This window comes from Botryllus schlosseri, chromosome 8 (genome assembly GCF_051294905.1).
Source record: "Botryllus schlosseri isolate E-star chromosome 8, Bs_hap1, whole genome shotgun sequence".
In the NCBI taxonomy this organism is placed as follows: domain Eukaryota; kingdom Metazoa; phylum Chordata; class Ascidiacea; order Stolidobranchia; family Styelidae; genus Botryllus; species Botryllus schlosseri.
Window position 1 is genome coordinate 19,309,481 of NC_137243.1, and position 18,579 is coordinate 19,328,059.

Consider the following 18,579-nt stretch of genomic DNA (forward strand, 5'->3'; position numbering starts at 1 on the left):
TTTCTGGACGCTTTTGTTACGTCGCGGTAAGGATTCCGACGTAGGGAGGAGGAGCGCAGGGAGCATACCTCCAAGACTCGCAAAACCCTTCGCTGCGTCTTAACTTGTGTTTTGCGAATAGGTCTGGGTCTGATGACGAGACCCTGCAACTTCCAGGAAACTAGTGTATCAATTGACAATGCTAGCACAAGCTTAGGTCATTCTCGATGGATCGCTACAATAATTAGAATCCGGCCCTCATTTCCGTAACAGCTAGTGACCGATAATGACGATTATGCCATTGCTCTGAGGTGGCAGTTACAATATAAGATTAGTATATTTTAATAAATACCGCTTTACAGCCTTGTTGTTTAGTGTTCATATAAGTAGCTGACGAAATATTTATCTCAGTTCCGTAATTTTTTCGTTTGTAATTCAGCGCTTCAGTGGATCGTGTTTGCGTAGCCCAGGCATCTGCTGTCAGCTGATCCATTTCTCAGGACGACTCGGTGGTAGCCGTAGTGGTCGTTCTTGGGCGCAACTTGGTGGTTGATAGGAGATTTGGAATTCACCAATTTGGGTTGTGTATTCGCTGCATTTATATACAATGAAGAAGTTATTTGCACAGACAGCCGGCAGCGATTATGTCGGAAAAGTCATTAAGGTCAATAGATTCCAGGTGACTGTAGAAGAAATTATTGCAGAAGGTGGGATATATATACTTTCGTTGATTCCTTTGAGCGTTATGGTGGAACTTGAGAAAGTAGCTTATATATTTCAGCTATCTAATCAGTATTCAAGCTGGAAATGCGATGATGACTCATGAACAACAATCATTCAATAGTTTTTTATATTAACAATTGTACCCCATAATCTGGGTTGAAATCCCGGTCGAGGTACGTTCCAGACTGGAATCGGTGGTTGTTTTCGACAACATGTTGTGCGTGACAGACAGATTTTTCGCGTGATTGGAAAATTTAATCCGCGTGACGGAAATATTTTTCGCTCTGATTCAATACTGAATTACTTATTAAACGACACAATGTGCTAAAATAGACCTGGTATACGCCGGACTAGGGCTACGCCGTGTATTCGCTGTTACGCAAATGCCACGCTTGCTTGAGTTCATTGTAAAGCGCAACCGCCTTATTCTGGATCTGGACTCTGTTATCGCTTTGTGACGTCATGATAATTGATTAGTCGGCGTGATCAGATATAAATGCTCGCGTGACGTTGCGCGTGCCGTTGCCACCGATTCCACTCTGGGGTACGTTTAGCGTAATATATTTGACTTGCCAATACGGTTCTCAGCGTCTGCGTCACACCTGTGTGTAGTCAGTAGAATCTTTGGTGTGCACGAGACACCGATGCCATATTGGCCTATAACTATAACAATTACAATTACTTTATCTAACAGTGATTCACATGAAAATCAATCGATCCGCTTCGCTATGGTGTTTGGGCAGCGATGTCCAACTCAGGGTCGAACCAGTAAAATGATGCTGAAATGTGACCTCCAAATGTCAAATCCATAAAAGTAAATTTGTTTGTAAGTGGAGTGCTTCATTCTAAACCCCATAAATGATATTATTTCGGAATATAGGGACTATTCCAGCCCAGAGTGGAATCGGTGGCAATGGCACGCGCAACGTCACGCGAGCATTTATATCTGATCACGCTGATTAATGAATTATGATGACGTCACAAAGCGATACCAGAGTCCTGATCCAGAATAAGGCGCTTGCGCTTCACAATAATCGCAAGCAAGCGTGGCATTTGCGCAGCAGCGAATATTCGGCGTAACCCTAGTCCGGCGTATACCAGGTCTATTTTAGCACATTGTGTCGTTTGATAAGTAATTCAGTATCGAATCAGAACGAAAAAATTTCCGAAATTTTCCAATCATGCGAGAAATCCGTCTGTCACGCACAACATGTTGTCGAAAACAGCCACCGATTCCAGTCTGGATTCCAGCAACCTCTTTATTTGCAAACAAGACAATATTTGCTGATAGAATACAGTAATAAGTGGGTCGTAATAAAATAAGTCGTCGTATTTCTATGATCCCTTGATTTTCGTCGTGATGCGGTGTAGTACGTATTGTGGTTAAAGAAGTTACAACTGTAAACATGGACCGGCAGACACATCGAATTCGCTTCATTATTATAAAATCACAATCCACTTCTGCTCTGCCGGATCCCTCGAGAAAGAAGCGAGAAGCGGTCACGGCATTATCTGCTCCTAATTTCTTCCTCACCAATATTTCTTTCCATTTTTTTATGATGGAAATACTATGAATATTAAAAGCAACGTAGGGAATGATCTATATTCTATAATTCCTTTACGATCACGCTGAAACTAACATCGTACATGTGGTAAACGATTTTTTACTGAATGAAACGGCAAATGCTTAAATTACGTCTGAGATACGATGTGAAAGCAACCAAGATCTGAAATATAGTAAGAGGTTTAATGTGAGACACTTCGTACGGAAGTTAGACGTCATCAAGTTTAATTGGCAAAAATTGATAATAAATCACCTGTAAGTCTAATTTATTTCGTGACAAAATGAATGCAAACATCTATGCCGTTGAATGCTTTTATAAAATAATGTCGCGGGCTACATGAAAATGGGAAGCTAATCTTCCCCACCCCTGCTTTATGAACTTGCTATAAACTTCAAGGTCACAGCTGTGAATTTCCCATGACCTACTGTTCACTGCTTTTGTTGTTATATCAGTCATGCACCTGTTCAGAGATGTGTGCACTTAAGTAGCCTACTTGGAAACAATTGTTATAACTCCGTAATCAATACATCAAACACTGCACATATTTGTTGTAACATTTTATGAAACAGGTACACTACTCCCAAACGTTGGTTGAAGCCATATTTTTGATTACTGAATCCCATAATGCAGATGTGTGTTATGAATGGATGATTATGGCTACACTTATATTATACTAATATGGCATTGATGGCAAGATAATCGCATGAGAATGAAAATCTTGGTAAAAGCTTAGTGAATGCATTTGTTCGTGATTCTGTTATTCTCTATCAATAAGTTCAGTGAAGACACAAATACTGGTATTGGAAATTCCAGTATTAACCCTAACAAGATACATGAACAATCGGTCGGTTAAAATATATTAATGTAATGTAATAGCACATCAACAGTAACTTGTATCAAGCTCATGGAAATGTTGATAGATTTATTAATCATAAAATGATGTGAAAAATTGTGCGATGAAGAATGAATAAATGCAATGATTTGCATAAACACCTCACTTGTGTGAGGATAGCCTATATGTCACTGAACTGATAGACAGTGTGTGACTATGTTATTTTTAGTAGGAAAAACTGGAATATGTGTGTGTGGTAAATGTAGCTTGTCTCATACATTAGCCTATAACAGTACTTTCATGCAACACTGACATAGTTGAAATGACAATCAAGTAAATTAGACAAAGAATCGTAGACATCTGGTAATATTATGATATTTATTATAAAATTGTGTTGAGCCCTGTATTTTTTTTATCTAGGTTGACTAATATATCGCTGTTTGGTTTCTTTGAATTTTATTTGTACGTTTCTTCTAAAAATGAAATTTTTCAGGTGGGTTTTCCATGGTATTTTTATGCAAGCTGCCGTCCGGTCAGAAGGTAGCTTTGAAGCGCATGTTCGTTAACAGCGACGCAAATTTGGAAGTTTGCAAGCAGGAAATAAGGATATGGGTATGTAGGATTACGGCTTGTGTAGGTGTGTAACATGTCTGGATTTTGATGTAATGAATCATTCAAGGAGGGCAATGTATTTCAAGAATGAAGGGAGGTGTCTATCTTATTTTACAACACTTCCTAATACACTTACAGGAACTTTCATTTTCGAAGTATATTCCCTAAGTAGATAGGCTTATCGGTTTTCATTTTACTGTAGAAGCGATATCGTTTGAAATGCATATTGGCTTATTGATTACAATTACCCCATGTCCATATACGGTTCTCTCTCCTCACTCTATTGTCAAGTATACTTAAATTATATTGATTTCTACTGTTGCAGTCATGATAAATCAGGCTTAAAGCACTTAGAGCAGTTCCATCACGGTCTGTTCCTAGGCCACAACACTAATCTTATGAGGATACTGCTTTGCTACAGGGCAGTCGTCTTGTGACAGTATGTCTCGTTATATTCTTTGATATTTGATTCCGTCACTATCATGAATTCATCATTTTGATTCAAGGTCCAGTGAATCTTATATATTTACGAGTACTGAGTCCATTGTATGGAACATACATTTAAATGAAGCTATCGTGATCCCCCATGCAGATTCACATTTCAATTTATGCCTCTTTACCCTAAACCAGCCTGATATTGCCCTACTTTCGAAGATTTAACTAGGCCCTGAATAAAGTAGCCTACATACCGTATTTAAGTAGTTCTGTTTGGTGTGGTGTTTTTCGGTCTTGCTTGAGGTTATCTCAAACTAAGCTTAATTGAGAACCTATTTTGCAGGCATCGTATCATTCAAAATTGGCATTACTTCGCAGGCAGCAGAATTTTTATCTATGGGCTGTTGTTAAAACACCCCCGATATATGTACAACAGTGTAACGGCTACATATCATAAAAACAAAATTCGTTCTCTATTTCGAAGTTGACTCATCATATTTACCGACGTTTGCTCAGGATTTGATTCTGTCGAAATCGAAACACTTCAAGTGGAACAATTCTGGCAATGTGAACAGTCTGAACGCATTCCTGTTGGAATAATAAGACAGACAAACAAACTATACTTTTCAGCAACTTGATGTTGATGACTGTCTAAATAGCATGCGGTGGCCCAATGTTATTCTGTGGCCCACCGGGTAGAACTACTGTCCAACGTTAATTGAACCTGCAATAATAAAAGTACTAGAGAACTCTTTCCAATATACTATCAATTTGAAAATTTTTCAAAAACTACTTCTTTGAGTGTATTTCAGCTGTTTTCTCCTTCCCTTTTTACTTGTACCTGATCATAGATGTACTACGTTTTAATACTATTTGAGTAGTTTCAATGACTATTTGCACCACCACTGATGGTAATCAATAAATCATACCTTGCTAATTATTAGGCTAGGTGCAGTATTTTTATTTTGACTTCTGGTTCATTCAAACCAAGCAACTTCCTACATCATTTTGTTTCAAGGCTGGGCTCGGCAGTAACGCGAATGTTGTGCATTTGATCGATTCCAATATATCGAGGTCCGGCAATAATGACGGAGTCTATGAGGTTCTTATGCTGATGGAATATTGCAAAGGTTGGTTTGTGGTATGTTCTAAGATTTTGCATACAAATTGCAACTGCTCTGTCATTTGGTATGCTGACTGGTAACTAGGTCGCTAACTACTGGTGCAAAACTTAAAAGACTCTGTAAGTAATACCGGTTGTGAAAGGGGTGTGGTCCTAGTTTTGTGTCACACTTTGTGATGTTAGATCTTCATCAAGATATTCTGCTTTCCTTTTGCCTTGTGCAAACAACTCGTGGAAGTCTTGTGATTGATTAAATAGCCTATATCTGCAAAGAACAAATAGCATACTGAACAGAATATAGTTTTGACAGCAGTTGGTCATCTAAAAGCTCACCTATAAGTCACATATTATTATGTAAATTAAAGAGACTAGTGATGAGTACTACAATTCCATTTTTCAGTATTCGGCAATAGATTCAGAAACCGAAGCATGTCATATACCAATGTGGTGATTGGTAAATCTGATTTGTAAACTTTTCAGTTGTGAAGTCTGGTAAATAAATAGTCCTATTGATTCTCATTGCGGGTAATTCTGAGATTCAATAATTAGATCATCGATTTTCAACTGTCGTCACGTGTACCCGGAAAGGTCACATGTTCTTATTCTCCAACATTAGTGACAGGAATTATCACTAATGGTAGTGACTTGCATTGCAAGCACCATGGCTACATAATGTCTTGTAGCTTGTCTTATCTATATGCTATTTGATATATCACTTCGAATGCGTTTAACAATTGAGAACTTTCAGTACGTACCAAGACATTATATGACCATCTGTAAAATGTCAAACGTTATACCTACCTGGTATTGAAATTAGTAAAGTTTTCAAGGCTTCAATTTCCATCAGTGATCATTCTCAAATATAGCCCATCCAAATCAGTTAACCTGTAACGTGTTCATGTCAAATATGTGACTTACTCAAATCTTAATAGCTTATTACTTTGTTAGAGTTCCCAATGGACAAAAACATAGAATTTTATCAAGAATTTTATCTATTAGCCTTACAGATTTCATGATTGTTATCCTTGCGGTTGCAGCCGGACATATTGTTCATTTGATGAATCAACGGCTGACCAGTCGGTTCAGAGAGCATGAAATATTGAAGATATTTTGTGACACGTTACTTGCCGTAGCCGCGTTGCATCACCTCAACCCACCTGTTATCCACCGCGATTTAAAAGTGAGCTGTTATGCAATTGAAAGTTTGTTAGGATGCTTGATTGTATTTCATCGATTCTTATTGGACTAGTACTAATGACCTTCACTGAGGCGTGGAGTTTTTGTGGCATGGTATGTTAATAGCAGGTTTGACATTCTGCACTCTGTTGAACCGAATACATTGAAGAAATAGTCATATGACTGACTCACATGATTCTACTTTTCCTGTATTGATGATTGCTGTGTTTTCGTGCTGTAACAAAGTCGTTTATTGTTGTGACAATTAGTGGCTTTGGATCCAAGTATTTCTGGCATGATATGACTTCCTGATAATCCAGGCATTGAATGCTGTATATGCCTTTCTCTGGAATGTGGTCACGCATGGGTATGAAGAAGTTGTGCTTCGTTTTCAAAACAAAGTTCAAATCAGTTACCTTTCAGGTTATAACAAAAATTAGACCCAGCAAAGTAGGCTACTGGGCGAATCAGTTTAAAGTTACCTTGTTACGGACTATTTTTAAAATCGTTGGTCCAATGACTGCAGCTAAATCACCCCCTAAGAGTGTGAAATTCTCCCACCAGGTTGGGATGCATGTCTTAATCTTATGCCTAACTGCTTTGTACTATTCAGAATCCAAATCGTACAAAAATAGCAGTTTTGCTTGAACAAATTGTTTTGAGTAAAATTGGAATTAGTCTAAAAACGTTACCACTTGAGTAAATGGCGTAAGTAGCACAAAACTACTTCAGTACTTTGAGAAAATAGAAGTACTTCTTTACTGATTATGACCACTTCTGCTGCAAACCAGAATTCCATCAGTTTGACATCACCTGCCCCGAATATTCTTGACCTATTCTGTCTGGCTACGCACGAGCCTCGCTGACACAGCTCAGTACTGTATCTAGTTTTCAAATTTGCGGCAGGTTGATATACTGTATGTGATTTCGGTAAATATCTTCGCCGCTCCAAGAGGTCTTTATTGTAACTAAATCCGTCTTAGGTGGAGAATATTCTGCGGCACGACAACGGCCACTATGTACTGTGCGATTTTGGGAGCGCGACTTTGAAGGAACTTAACCCGAAAGTTCACGGGGTTCAGGCTGTCGAGGAAGATATTTCAAAGTAACCGTCTTATAATGCTATTTAAACTACGGCAATGACAGACGTAATGCTGATTTCAGATACACAACTTTATCTTACCGCGCCCCCGAGATGGTGAATCTTTATATGGGAAAACCTATCACAACCAAGGCTGATATTTGGGTATTTGTGTGTTTGTGTCGCACTTGAAATTGATGTTAATGGGTGAAATATTCAGGCTCTTGGCTGCGTGTTGTACAAGCTATGCTTTTTCGAACTGCCGTTTGGGGAGAGCTTGTTGTCGATCCAGAACGGCGCCTTCACCATTCCGGATGATTCTTCGTACAGTAATAATCTACATTGCTTAATAAGTAAGTGCACTGCCGTGCTTGGGGCACTGTCAACATATCATGCTTTGTCTTTTCCGCAGGATATATGCTAGAGCCTGACCCTGACACGCGTCCCGATATATATCAAGTTGCTCACCACGCGTTCAAGTTGGCGCAAAAACAGAATATGGTGCTCAACCGCAATGTGAGTCGGTCATTATTTACTTCTGTAGAAATTTTGGAAAAATATGTAATCATTACCACTGAGTTGTGTCACACATTTGAGATTGCGGTAGGCATTTTTAGCTTCTTTTGCTTTCTGTTAATGGTAAATTTTGATCTATTTTTATTTGGGATTATCATAGAGCTTGGCTTCGAGTCGAGCATTCGAGTGTCACTCATTATGACGTCATAACAGAATGTAATATGTCAAAGTTCAAATATGTAGGCCTACCATTTATGCTACCGCAAAGAAATGCCTGTTATCCATCACATTAAAGATGCTTTGGTATTTTTTCAACCATACCGATTTCATTGCACTCTGTGGCAATGTTGTGGGATGATCATGACTTAGGAAATGTGGTATTTCCGGTAACGTCCGTAGCTTTGTAGGCTACTGTATGTTTCGTATTCTGGAATAAGGCCAATCAAGGTTTCTAGGATCCCGCAGTGGTAAATAGCATTGAAACTGTAATTCTCGTTGATAAATTAACTTTCAGTGGCGAGTGCGTGTAATTTCAGTACTTGAAAAAACCCTCTTTTACTACTCGACTCGAATCATTAAAATTAATACTCGATTTAATGTGCCCAGCCTTGATCATCACGCTTACCAGCTGGTCGATATGTCCATGATGTCTGTTGGCCGTGGTGCTCCTATTCTGACATGAGTCCAACAAGTAATACAATATTTGATAAAATTCGCTTAGTTTGATTAGAATATACAAGGGCTGGGTAAAATCGAGTTCCTGTATTTGAATATTACTCATGATGACGTCACAACAGTATGAACGATGTGGAAAGGTCAAAGTTAACTTTTATGTGGGCACAAAGAAAACGATATCATTTCAACATCACGTTGAAAGTGATTTGGTTATTTTCAACCATACCTATTTCCTTGCACTTTGTTATGATGCTGTGAGTTGTACTCGACTTCACGGAAATGTCATTTCCTCTTACGCGTGTAGCTTTGCACTACATGTTTCGTATGCTGCAACACCGCCAATCAAGGTTTCAAGGCCGCCGCAATGTAAATTAGTATCGAAACTATACTGCCCATTGATGAATTAACTCTTACAGGCTGTCCATCCCTAACTATAATAGACTACGTAGACTATCAAGGCTGCAAATCGACAAAGAAGACTCGGTCCGGGAAATGCCACCAGCTTGAAAGCATATAAATTCATATTTGATATATTATTTGATTTGATTTGCCGTGCAGCTCCGGGTAGCCCCCGCCCAACAATTGTAATGCGACATATGAAGCATGGCATTCATGCACGCTGTTTCACATATTGTAGCGTTGTGTATGTGTCGAAACCACTGTGTTGCGAGCTTGTTCGAAGGTTGCATGAACAATTGAACATACAGTATGAATTGTCAGTTGCACTACCTTCCTCATTGATCCGATAGTATTACTTCCTCCTTTTGATACTTGTGTCTCAAGATTTTAACGACACACAATTCTAGATGATGATATTGATATCTTTGAGATTTCTCAGTTGTGCCGATGCTTGCATTGCGCCGTGCTTTATGATCAATAAAGCGTCTAATTTTGACGCAGGTCGCAGCCTATGTGGCAAATTTTGTTGGAGTTCTTTTGACATATCGTGGCGCTCGTGATGTAATGCTCCTACTTATTTCAGAATGCACAGATTTGTGAATATCTTCCGTCCCCATTAACGCGGACTCAGGCTGAAGAACTCCGAGAGACCGCCAAAAGGTATCGCTACTAATTACACTTGCTGAGGCCATAATGTATTCTTTACTATCTCATTTTACCCGCTAAAATTGAACGAAGAGCCATCAATGTCTCGTGCTAATTATATTGTGTCACAGCAATGCGGCGATACGTAATATTCCTGTGACTTATGGCGAATTTCATAACGCAGAGGCGCTTGGAGCCAGTGTTACACCTGTCATGAATCTCAACGTCACTTTGTTAGATATACAATACACGCACTCAGCGAATCACGAACAAATTTTGGTGCATTATTGATGACTAAATGTGTGTGAGCACAATCTGCTATGATGAATGTTTAATTATCAAGATTCAGGTCGTTAAGACAATGTACAACAATGGCGTGAGTAACAATATGAACAATATGCAAATGCATTCAGAATAAGGGATAGGCAGATTACTTTCTCCTAGAGAACAATTAGGCATTTTAAAAGTGGTAGAGTTGCATAGGGGGCAGAGATCTCTCTTGTCTACTACATACCTAACTGTTTAAAGCTGAAAACAAGAATATGCCACAGTATCAATATTATTATCCATCGACCATTTCGAATGGCACCCAGTTTCAGAAACACCTTACAGAGTTACGACAATATTTCTGCTGCTACTATGCATCACTTGCAACAGCAGATTTTAGTTTTGGAGATTTCATTCATTTGTACTGTCCATTAACCATCCCCGAAGTTGTCAAGAGGATGTATCTATATGAACGGTGTTGCTGGTTGTCAGGCAATTAAGATTTAGGCATTTGGTCTTGAACTACTTTCAAGCTACATCCTTAAACACTTTTTTAAAGCTTCACTTTTCTACCGAAGTCTGCCTGCAATGGACACTTGGACAGCGTTCCGACATAGTCTACCCTAATCCAGCGATGCGGAAAAATACATTTACGCCACAAAATCTTTAATCGTTCAACAGGGAAGCGGCTGAGAGGAGTCGACTGGAAGACCAATCCGGATTGACCGAAACAAGTATAGCCCCCAGGAAAAGACCCCAGGGCATGGGGGCTGCCGGAAATCGACTACGTTATCAATCGACACCCGCTGCCTCGGCTGGTCCTACTCCTCTGGCCGTTAGGAACGTGTCACAGGTACATATGAGGTCCAATCTTAGAGAACCTTCCAACAAGAATGTCTTATATGGCATGTACTTAATGAATGTCATGGTGGCGGTTACAGCTCGGTGTTAATCATTTATCACCGAGTCGAAATTGAGCGCCTGAGAATTTTGTGACAAGTTTTGTCGATCTCACGGTCAAAGATTGACCCATGCAGTGAGGAAAATCAGCTATTAGTTCAATTTGGTAAATTTTGCTTGCATGCAAATCTGATTACCAACAGACTTCATGAAAAAAACCTATGTTTTCGAACCAACAAGTGGGATGTGCTGACATGGGTATTGTTGTATTGTTGGGTAGACTATGTATCTTGTACATTGAGCTGTTGTCGTTGTAAGGAAAACTCAACTCCCACTAAAAAAGAGCCATATGGTTAACTGCTTAAATGGTTATTTTGCTTGTATGTGTTACTTAGACCGATCAGAAAATGTGTTTGCTGCAAGTGAATTTGAATTATTTCAACCCCTACTTGTATCTAAGTTTTAAGAATCGGTAGCCCAACTGAAATCTAAAACTACTCATTTTTTGCTTCGTTTACATACTGGTATATTTGGTAATGATGATTTGATGATGCATGCAGAGAGTGCAAATTACCATTATTTTATCTGTGAGTTTAATCATCATTCACTGGAAATATTACAGTTCTTGGTGCTATCCGGTCTATACCGTACGAATAGGTGACAAATCACAGACTCACCTTGCAGATGAAGGGACTTTGTGTGTGGTGCAAAATGTGCTGATTTAGACGTATGTGATCCTAGCTCAGTCTTGAATTCTTGTGAACACGTGATCTTGAAAGTCTGTAGTCAGACTTCCGATTTAATTTCAAGTCAAGCCATTCCACAATATGATGTCGTTCTCTTCTCACTGGCACTCTGGTAGAGTATTAATCGACCAGTTTCAAATAGAATGGTAATAATTTGAGCCGCCTCTGTCTTCTATTTGTATAAACTCATATCTGATCAAGCACTCAACTGTTGGTTGTTTAACCGATTTCGCATCTCACGTCATTCAACGATGTCTGCTACAGTGGAAAGTTTGTGGGAATGCGTTTGTGATAAGGTTACATCAAAGTATCCCACAAACATGTATAGGTCAATTCGGGATAAGTGCAAGGATATTTCTTGCTTTGAATTGTTTCATTGTGGGCTGTTTTGTATTGGTGCCAAGTGTTTCCTGTGCCGAGTGTTGGCTTTTAGGAGATTGCCAGCTCTGCACACACTTTCTGCTTTTACTGGAACGAGTATGTCTACAACCTATATTTGCGTTTGATCATCTCATGTAGTTCAAGAATATATTGAGATTGTGGTTGGCGTTGTTCGATGACAATATTTGTTTCCTTCTATGCACTGTAACATGTACATGTACAGTGTAAATAAGCTGGCATTTTGCGACGGATTATGATTTACATGGTGTACACTGATAATTTTCGATAGAAACCCTGTCCTTGATGAATAATCTTCCTTTTTTTTTGTATTTCGACCTATTTTCCGTGAATGATGATGCAATGGGAGTGTTAATGTGTCATATAAACCTACCTGCATTTAACCTAGGTTGGACATTCAATTAAAGAACCAGGACCCTTGTCTGTATTTTTCAAGCCCATGTCAAAAACTGGGTTTTGTGCCGCAAGGCTTTCACTTGGCTATACAGAAATGTATTTGGCCTCACTAATTCACAGTCATTGCGTTGCAAAATGCCTTTATATGCAGAAATTTGAGATAGGTTTCAGCTTCAGTCTCATTACTAATAATTTCCGTTTCCTTTTCCTCATAATTATTCAGTAACAAGCACTGTTTATTTGACTTTCCGTGTTTGCTTTCACTAACTCTAGTAATAGTTTTCCTAAAATATAACCAACTTACTAGGACTGTATTATTACATAAATTCATTGCGAAGAATCTCCTGGTGCAGGCTAGGACGTCAGCTCTATAGTGGGCTGCCTATTATTATGTCAGCATTACACACAGATTTTATGAATGGGGCCACAGTGACTTAACTTGGCTATGATTGTGTTTCTGTCAGTCGTTGATAGATTTCTTGTCATATGAGCTACTAAGCATTTACATACCGTAGCTTACAAGATTGATTTGGAATCAACCACAGCGTCTGTTACTCAGTTTCTTAACTCCTTGGTATATTTACGGTTTCTAGAAGGTAGAAAAATGTCACTCATTGTTGTAAAATTCCTCAAAATTTGTCATTCGTGAACTTCCAGCGAAATAGCTTACCTTTGTACCGTTCAATTTGCCGTAAAATCAAAAGAGGGCCTAATTCTTGGCAAAAATTTCTTCTCGCCCTCCCACATTATGCGACCATGAATGAATTGGTTGATTCAATGTGCACTATAATATTATCATTATGAACCGTGCATTGCTACATTGCACTAGACCCTGTGCTTTGATGATTTCATTGCTCTATGCACTATTACCTGCTTGAGTGCTTGTTGATGTGTAAATATTGTGGTTTACCCTACAGGGTATTTTCAGGACATACCAGTGATCTGACTTCTCTTTCTTCCCCATTTCAAGGTCTTTTAAAATGTCTGAATGTCTCAGATGTATGTTTTGTGCTGATATTATAATATTTCCCCATATAAAGTCTCTTTTGTGTTCTCTTTTTAGACTCCGAACATTCAGAAGACTGCTCATCAGCAAGTCCCTGCACCAAGAGTTCAAACCGCTCCTGTTGTGAGGACAACTGCAAGTGAGTGATGTTTCCATCAATTGATAATGAAATATCTCGCCACCAAATATTCCGGGTCGAACATATTGTAACATAAAGAATGTTCGTTCATGAAGTATTTTCATTGTGACTTGTTAGTTCAAGTGTCGTGCATTTATATCTTGATTTCTTTGCAGTTACCATGGCAGCTGCTAACTCTAATGGGCAACAGCAACCTCAATCTAATTGGCAGCCTCCAAGACCTCCAGCAATGGTATGCTGTCTTTGTCCTGTCTTTCAACATTCATGTTTTTACCCTTACATATTGCAACTATATTCATCTGACGGTAGAATGTAATTACGTATGGAATAGGAGAATGGTTCTCTGCCGCTCAACTGCCAGATCCATTAGAATTTTATATCTTGTTTCCAAAATGCAAGTTGTTGAGCGCTTGTCCATGAATTATAGTTTTTTTTAGAAGAGTTGAACGTATTTGTGTATGGTGTTGCAATGGAGGTTGTCATATATAGGCTATAGGCTGCCATGAAATTGAGGCACCTTGAGGCTCATTAAGAATTTTTAACTGTCATGGTATGATTACCATTGTTGGACCAAGTTTGAATACCCGGCGGCAAATCATCAGGTCCTCTCTATAATTTTGTCAAAATATCTGCATAATGACAGGACATGCATCTTTTTATGTTGTAATCACCCTTTTTTAGCTCAGCTTACACATATCAACTACCAGTACCAGACCAAGCTAACTCTTTAATGTTGTTAACTGTTAAGTGCATAGCCACGTGATCATTTTATTGATTCACATGACTGACTTGATTGTCTTGTGATGTCTTGTAATATGGTCTTTGTATTGCAATAAGAACGTAGTCTTGGAGATGTCCTGATTTGTAGCGACAAAGCTCTTTGCGGCGAATGTATGCCTACCGTAATCAACAATAAGGGCGGAACTTGACCCTTCTGTAAATGGCAAACTACAGTAGAGATGGTCTTAACATGGTAACAAATCCAAGTGTCAAAACGAGTGGGTTTGTAAATGTTGTGATTGAACATAGGTCTGGCAATCAAATAGAGTAGGATTGTGGCTCCATGCTTTTACAAGTGTGACTCCAGTGTTACCATTATCGAATGTAGACATCGAACGTTCACATTCACACTGGCCAGGCTGCTGAATACTTAATGCTTAACAGTTTTTCTTCATCAATAGCATCACTCTGGTTCCGATGTGACTCAAGTCGTATAAAAAAAATGTATTAATCTAACGATCCATAAAATTTTCTTGGACTCTGCATCCATGCAACCACCCCGAAACAGTTAAGTAGCCCAGCTTAATATCCCTGCTTTAACCTCTTGTTGTGGCTCCAGCTCTAGAGCCGATTTTACAAACATTTCACTTCGCGATATTCGAGCCCTCCACTTTGTTTTGTTATGAGAGATTCATCACTCAGGAGAGATTCATTCACTCATGAGAGACCTTGGCTTATCAAATATGTAATTATATACCGTCCATCAAGACACCCTTGCCGATTATGGATTAGTTGTATGTGACTTACAGAAAGTTGACCATGGGTCAGCAATTAGAAATCGATCAATATCGTCGTGAGATATCAGTATTTGCAGAATCACCTCGGCTTCGTTTCAAAATCAACCGTAGCATCCTGCAGTCGATAACTGGCGAGATATTGATCGATATTTTTTGACCCCTACTTTTTCAATTCCTCTGAAATCTCGTGAGGAGGTTCACCCAGTGTTTCTCAATGCAATAAATGTGATAAATTGTGCGCTTCTCCATTGATTAGAGAAATGAAACGGGCAAATTTTAAATTGATGTAGAAATTTATGAAGTATATATATTTCTGCATGGTGTCGTAAGATATTGTTTACGTTGGGCTTGGCGTACGTCACAATACTATAAGTGTTGTAAAAAAATGCCTAAAAGCTAAGAACCCCTAGAATTGAGTTTAAGACTTTTGAAACGAAATTGGTTAATTTCCGACAGTACATTTGGCAGTGTAATAGCGGGTGCCAAGCAACAGTTGCATTTCTGTCAAAGAATCTGAACAATCAATATTAAGTTAGTGGTTTTTAACATAGCCTCGCTCACAGAACCTTCAATGGAGCTACATATAGCGTGTGTAGTGTGAAAAAAACAGCATTATATGAAGTCTTTAATATTTATTTTTGCGTTTCATACATTTTGAGTTGATTTTGAAGTGTCTAAAGTTCCTCAGTCAGGAACATTTGTTGGTTGAGAACCACTGAGCTAACCAATGTTATCCTGATGTGCATATGTTTGCAGGCTGCTTCACGTCCGCAAGTCCCGGCACCGCGACAGCAAGCTCCCGTCGCCGCCGTCGATCCCGCTCTTGTTTTGAAGCAGACGCAGGTCATTCAGCAGGCCACGCAACTGCAACAGCAAGCGCAGGTGTTGCAACAACGGATGGCGATGGTGCAGCACAGCATAGCGGCGCTCAACAACCAAGCTGCGCAACAGCCCGCTTTGGTCAGCCTGATTAAGGTATGGTTGTTTGGGGATAGCGGTCGAACTTGGACAACTAAAAAATTTTCAACTTTTTTAAATTAAATTATAATTTGAGCCAGTTTTTTTTTCAAAATTAGACTAGAATTAGAATTATAGCGACACACACTTCTTTTCAAATTAGATCGGAATGAGATTTACTGAATTCGCGAACACTTGGACATTGAATGAAGTTCACATCAAACCAGGGTTCACTCTCATAAGCAGGTCAAGTTTTTGCAACATTTTTTTACAGCTTGCGGCAGCTTCCTAAATACTCAGAAGTTATGTAGTATGGTGTTTTAAGCTGTTTGGGGGATTCTTATATTGCAGCGTTTTGCAACTTTTCTCCATTTTTTTCATGCAACTTTTTCGATTTTTCATGAAACTTGTGGCCACTTTTTTTGATTTTTCGTGCAAAATTTTGCAAGTTTTATTGATTTTTCATGCAACCAACTTTTTACTGGAAATATTTGGCACTATTTGTAAAATGATCGCATGAATATTTCACTTTCGTTTAAATTTGAGGTTCTTTTCTGATTTGACGTACATTCAGGCTAGACCGCCGAAAATTATATTGTCACTGGGTCAATCGCCGAAAATTTGTGTCGAGTTTGATAAGGTAGCGACGAGTCGAAAAAGGTTGGGGTACCACCGCTTCAAGAGAACTGTATAGTTAGACACCAGCCAAGCTTGGTTTACAGACATTAGTCGGCCATTTTCATGGCTTTCAGAATGACCTCCAGTTTGATATTGACTAAACTAGATTTTTGTCGTATTTCTTACTAGTTAGGAATTTGATTAGGTTCCCAAGTTTTTGCAAATGTTTCAAGTCTAATTTTAATCTAATTTGAAAAAGACTATTTAGCTATAATTGCAATTATGTAATCTAATTTGGAAACAACTCTTTCGTAGTGCTCAAGAGGTGTTGCCTACTTGCACTACCTGCTCAAGGGGTGACAATTTTAGACAACACCTACTGAACCGTTCTCATTATTTTTGGTGAGATCAGGCCTGGTGTTTATTGATAGGATATCACTGATTCTACTTGAGAAGAAATTCACTGCGTTACTTCACCATCTCATTTCAGCCCAAGATTCAACACATGCAACAGGAAGGCCAAGCCATACAGCAGCAGTACATGCAGATCATGCAACAATTGCAACACCTGCAACAATTGAACAACCAGCTGACCATGGTATGACTCGCGCTCAACTACACAGAATACTGTAGAATTTGTAGCCTAGGCTAGCGTTAACGGTGCAGTTTGCTATAACACAGGGATGGGTAAACTATTTAGCTATCAAGGACCACATTCATTTACATTTCATTTTCTGTGATGTTTAGAAATTGAAACCTTCTAAAATACATGAGCCTCGAGGCGAAATGAAAATTACTGTCTTGAGGATATAACTTATCGTTATCATATTGCAATATATCAAGAAAAAGTTTAATCAAGCACCTGTAGTAATTTGATTTTTTGTACGCATTTTATCAACTTTTTTACAACGTTTCTCGAGGTTTCCGCGCGCCGTAATTTGCCCACCTCTATAACATATCATAAACCATTACAAATATTGTGATAGCTGATGACAGATGCAGCTGTTTGCTCTGCTAGGTTACAACATTGACTGATATTATGATATGATGTTGAGGCTGGTCAGGTTAGTGTAAACTGAACAGCAGATTGCTGAGGACATTATTTGAGTAGCATTATTTTCTTGCTTTCTGAAGAAGATTTCTCATTGGAATGTGACGATTTTTGCCGAAACCAACTTCAGGGAGGCTGTTTGATATTTGCTATGCGGCAAAGCTGAAGGGAGTCTGAAATTGAATGAACTGGAAACGAAACCGTCTCTGCGTTACAAAATCTCAGACCTGACACCAATATATGTGTGTTTCCGCTCGCATTCCACTGAAAATATACTTTATCAACTCACCTATAGGCGTACGTATGCTATTTTGGTAAAATGGAATGAAAATCAATCTTACTTGCGGATTGAAACATTTTGATGTCGAGCAATTCTGTTTAGACCGAATTCACATGGGTTGCGCTAGGCACAATCGGCTGTTAATTGCAATGATTCGAGATGTGTATTGATTTAATCCGAGTACCATACGGAAATTATACCCATCTTTTCAGTAATAATTATTGTATTAGCAAGAATTATAGTTTTGATACATTTTGCCCACTTTGGATTGTGGAAGCCTTGAAACCTGGATTGGTCAAATCATCATGTCCTAAATATGCACGACAAAGCTACCCAATGCGCGTCAGCGGAAATTATATTTCTGTGATCAACCTGCAGCAGTGTCACAAAATGCTATGAAATAGGTTTGGCCGAAATAATACCAAATTATCTTTATGTGATGTAGAATATATATTTTATTGGTGGCCACATAAAAGTCACATATTGGAACTTTCTGCGTTGTCCAGTCTCTTTTGACATTATAATGAGTGATTCTCACATAC

The 18,579-nt window shown here is 38.8% G+C and overlaps 1 protein-coding gene across 2 annotated transcripts in view; it reads left to right on the forward strand.

The window, feature by feature from the left end:
* The first annotated feature begins 432 nt into the window (after positions 1–432).
* Positions 433–18,579, forward strand: part of LOC145445324 (uncharacterized) — a 29,447-nt gene continuing 11,300 nt past the window's right edge. Inside the window, exons 1-14 of one of the 2 annotated variants that reach the window (XM_080323513.1) lie at positions 433–686; positions 3,593–3,711; positions 5,165–5,276; positions 6,307–6,449; positions 7,429–7,550; positions 7,610–7,691; positions 7,747–7,879; positions 7,939–8,042; positions 9,700–9,776; positions 10,710–10,881; positions 13,533–13,614; positions 13,770–13,846; positions 15,888–16,106; positions 17,197–17,304. In XM_080323513.1, coding sequence (XP_080179639.1) covers positions 587–686; positions 3,593–3,711; positions 5,165–5,276; positions 6,307–6,449; positions 7,429–7,550; positions 7,610–7,691; positions 7,747–7,879; positions 7,939–8,042; positions 9,700–9,776; positions 10,710–10,881; positions 13,533–13,614; positions 13,770–13,846; positions 15,888–16,106; positions 17,197–17,304 — 1,650 coding nt within the window. In that variant the 5' untranslated portion in view covers positions 433–586. The remainder of the gene's footprint in view (positions 687–3,592; positions 3,712–5,164; positions 5,277–6,306; positions 6,450–7,428; positions 7,551–7,609; positions 7,692–7,746; positions 7,880–7,938; positions 8,043–9,699; positions 9,777–10,709; positions 10,882–13,532; positions 13,615–13,769; positions 13,847–15,887; positions 16,107–17,196; positions 17,305–18,579) is intronic. The other variant, XM_080323514.1, reaches the window with a different exon arrangement.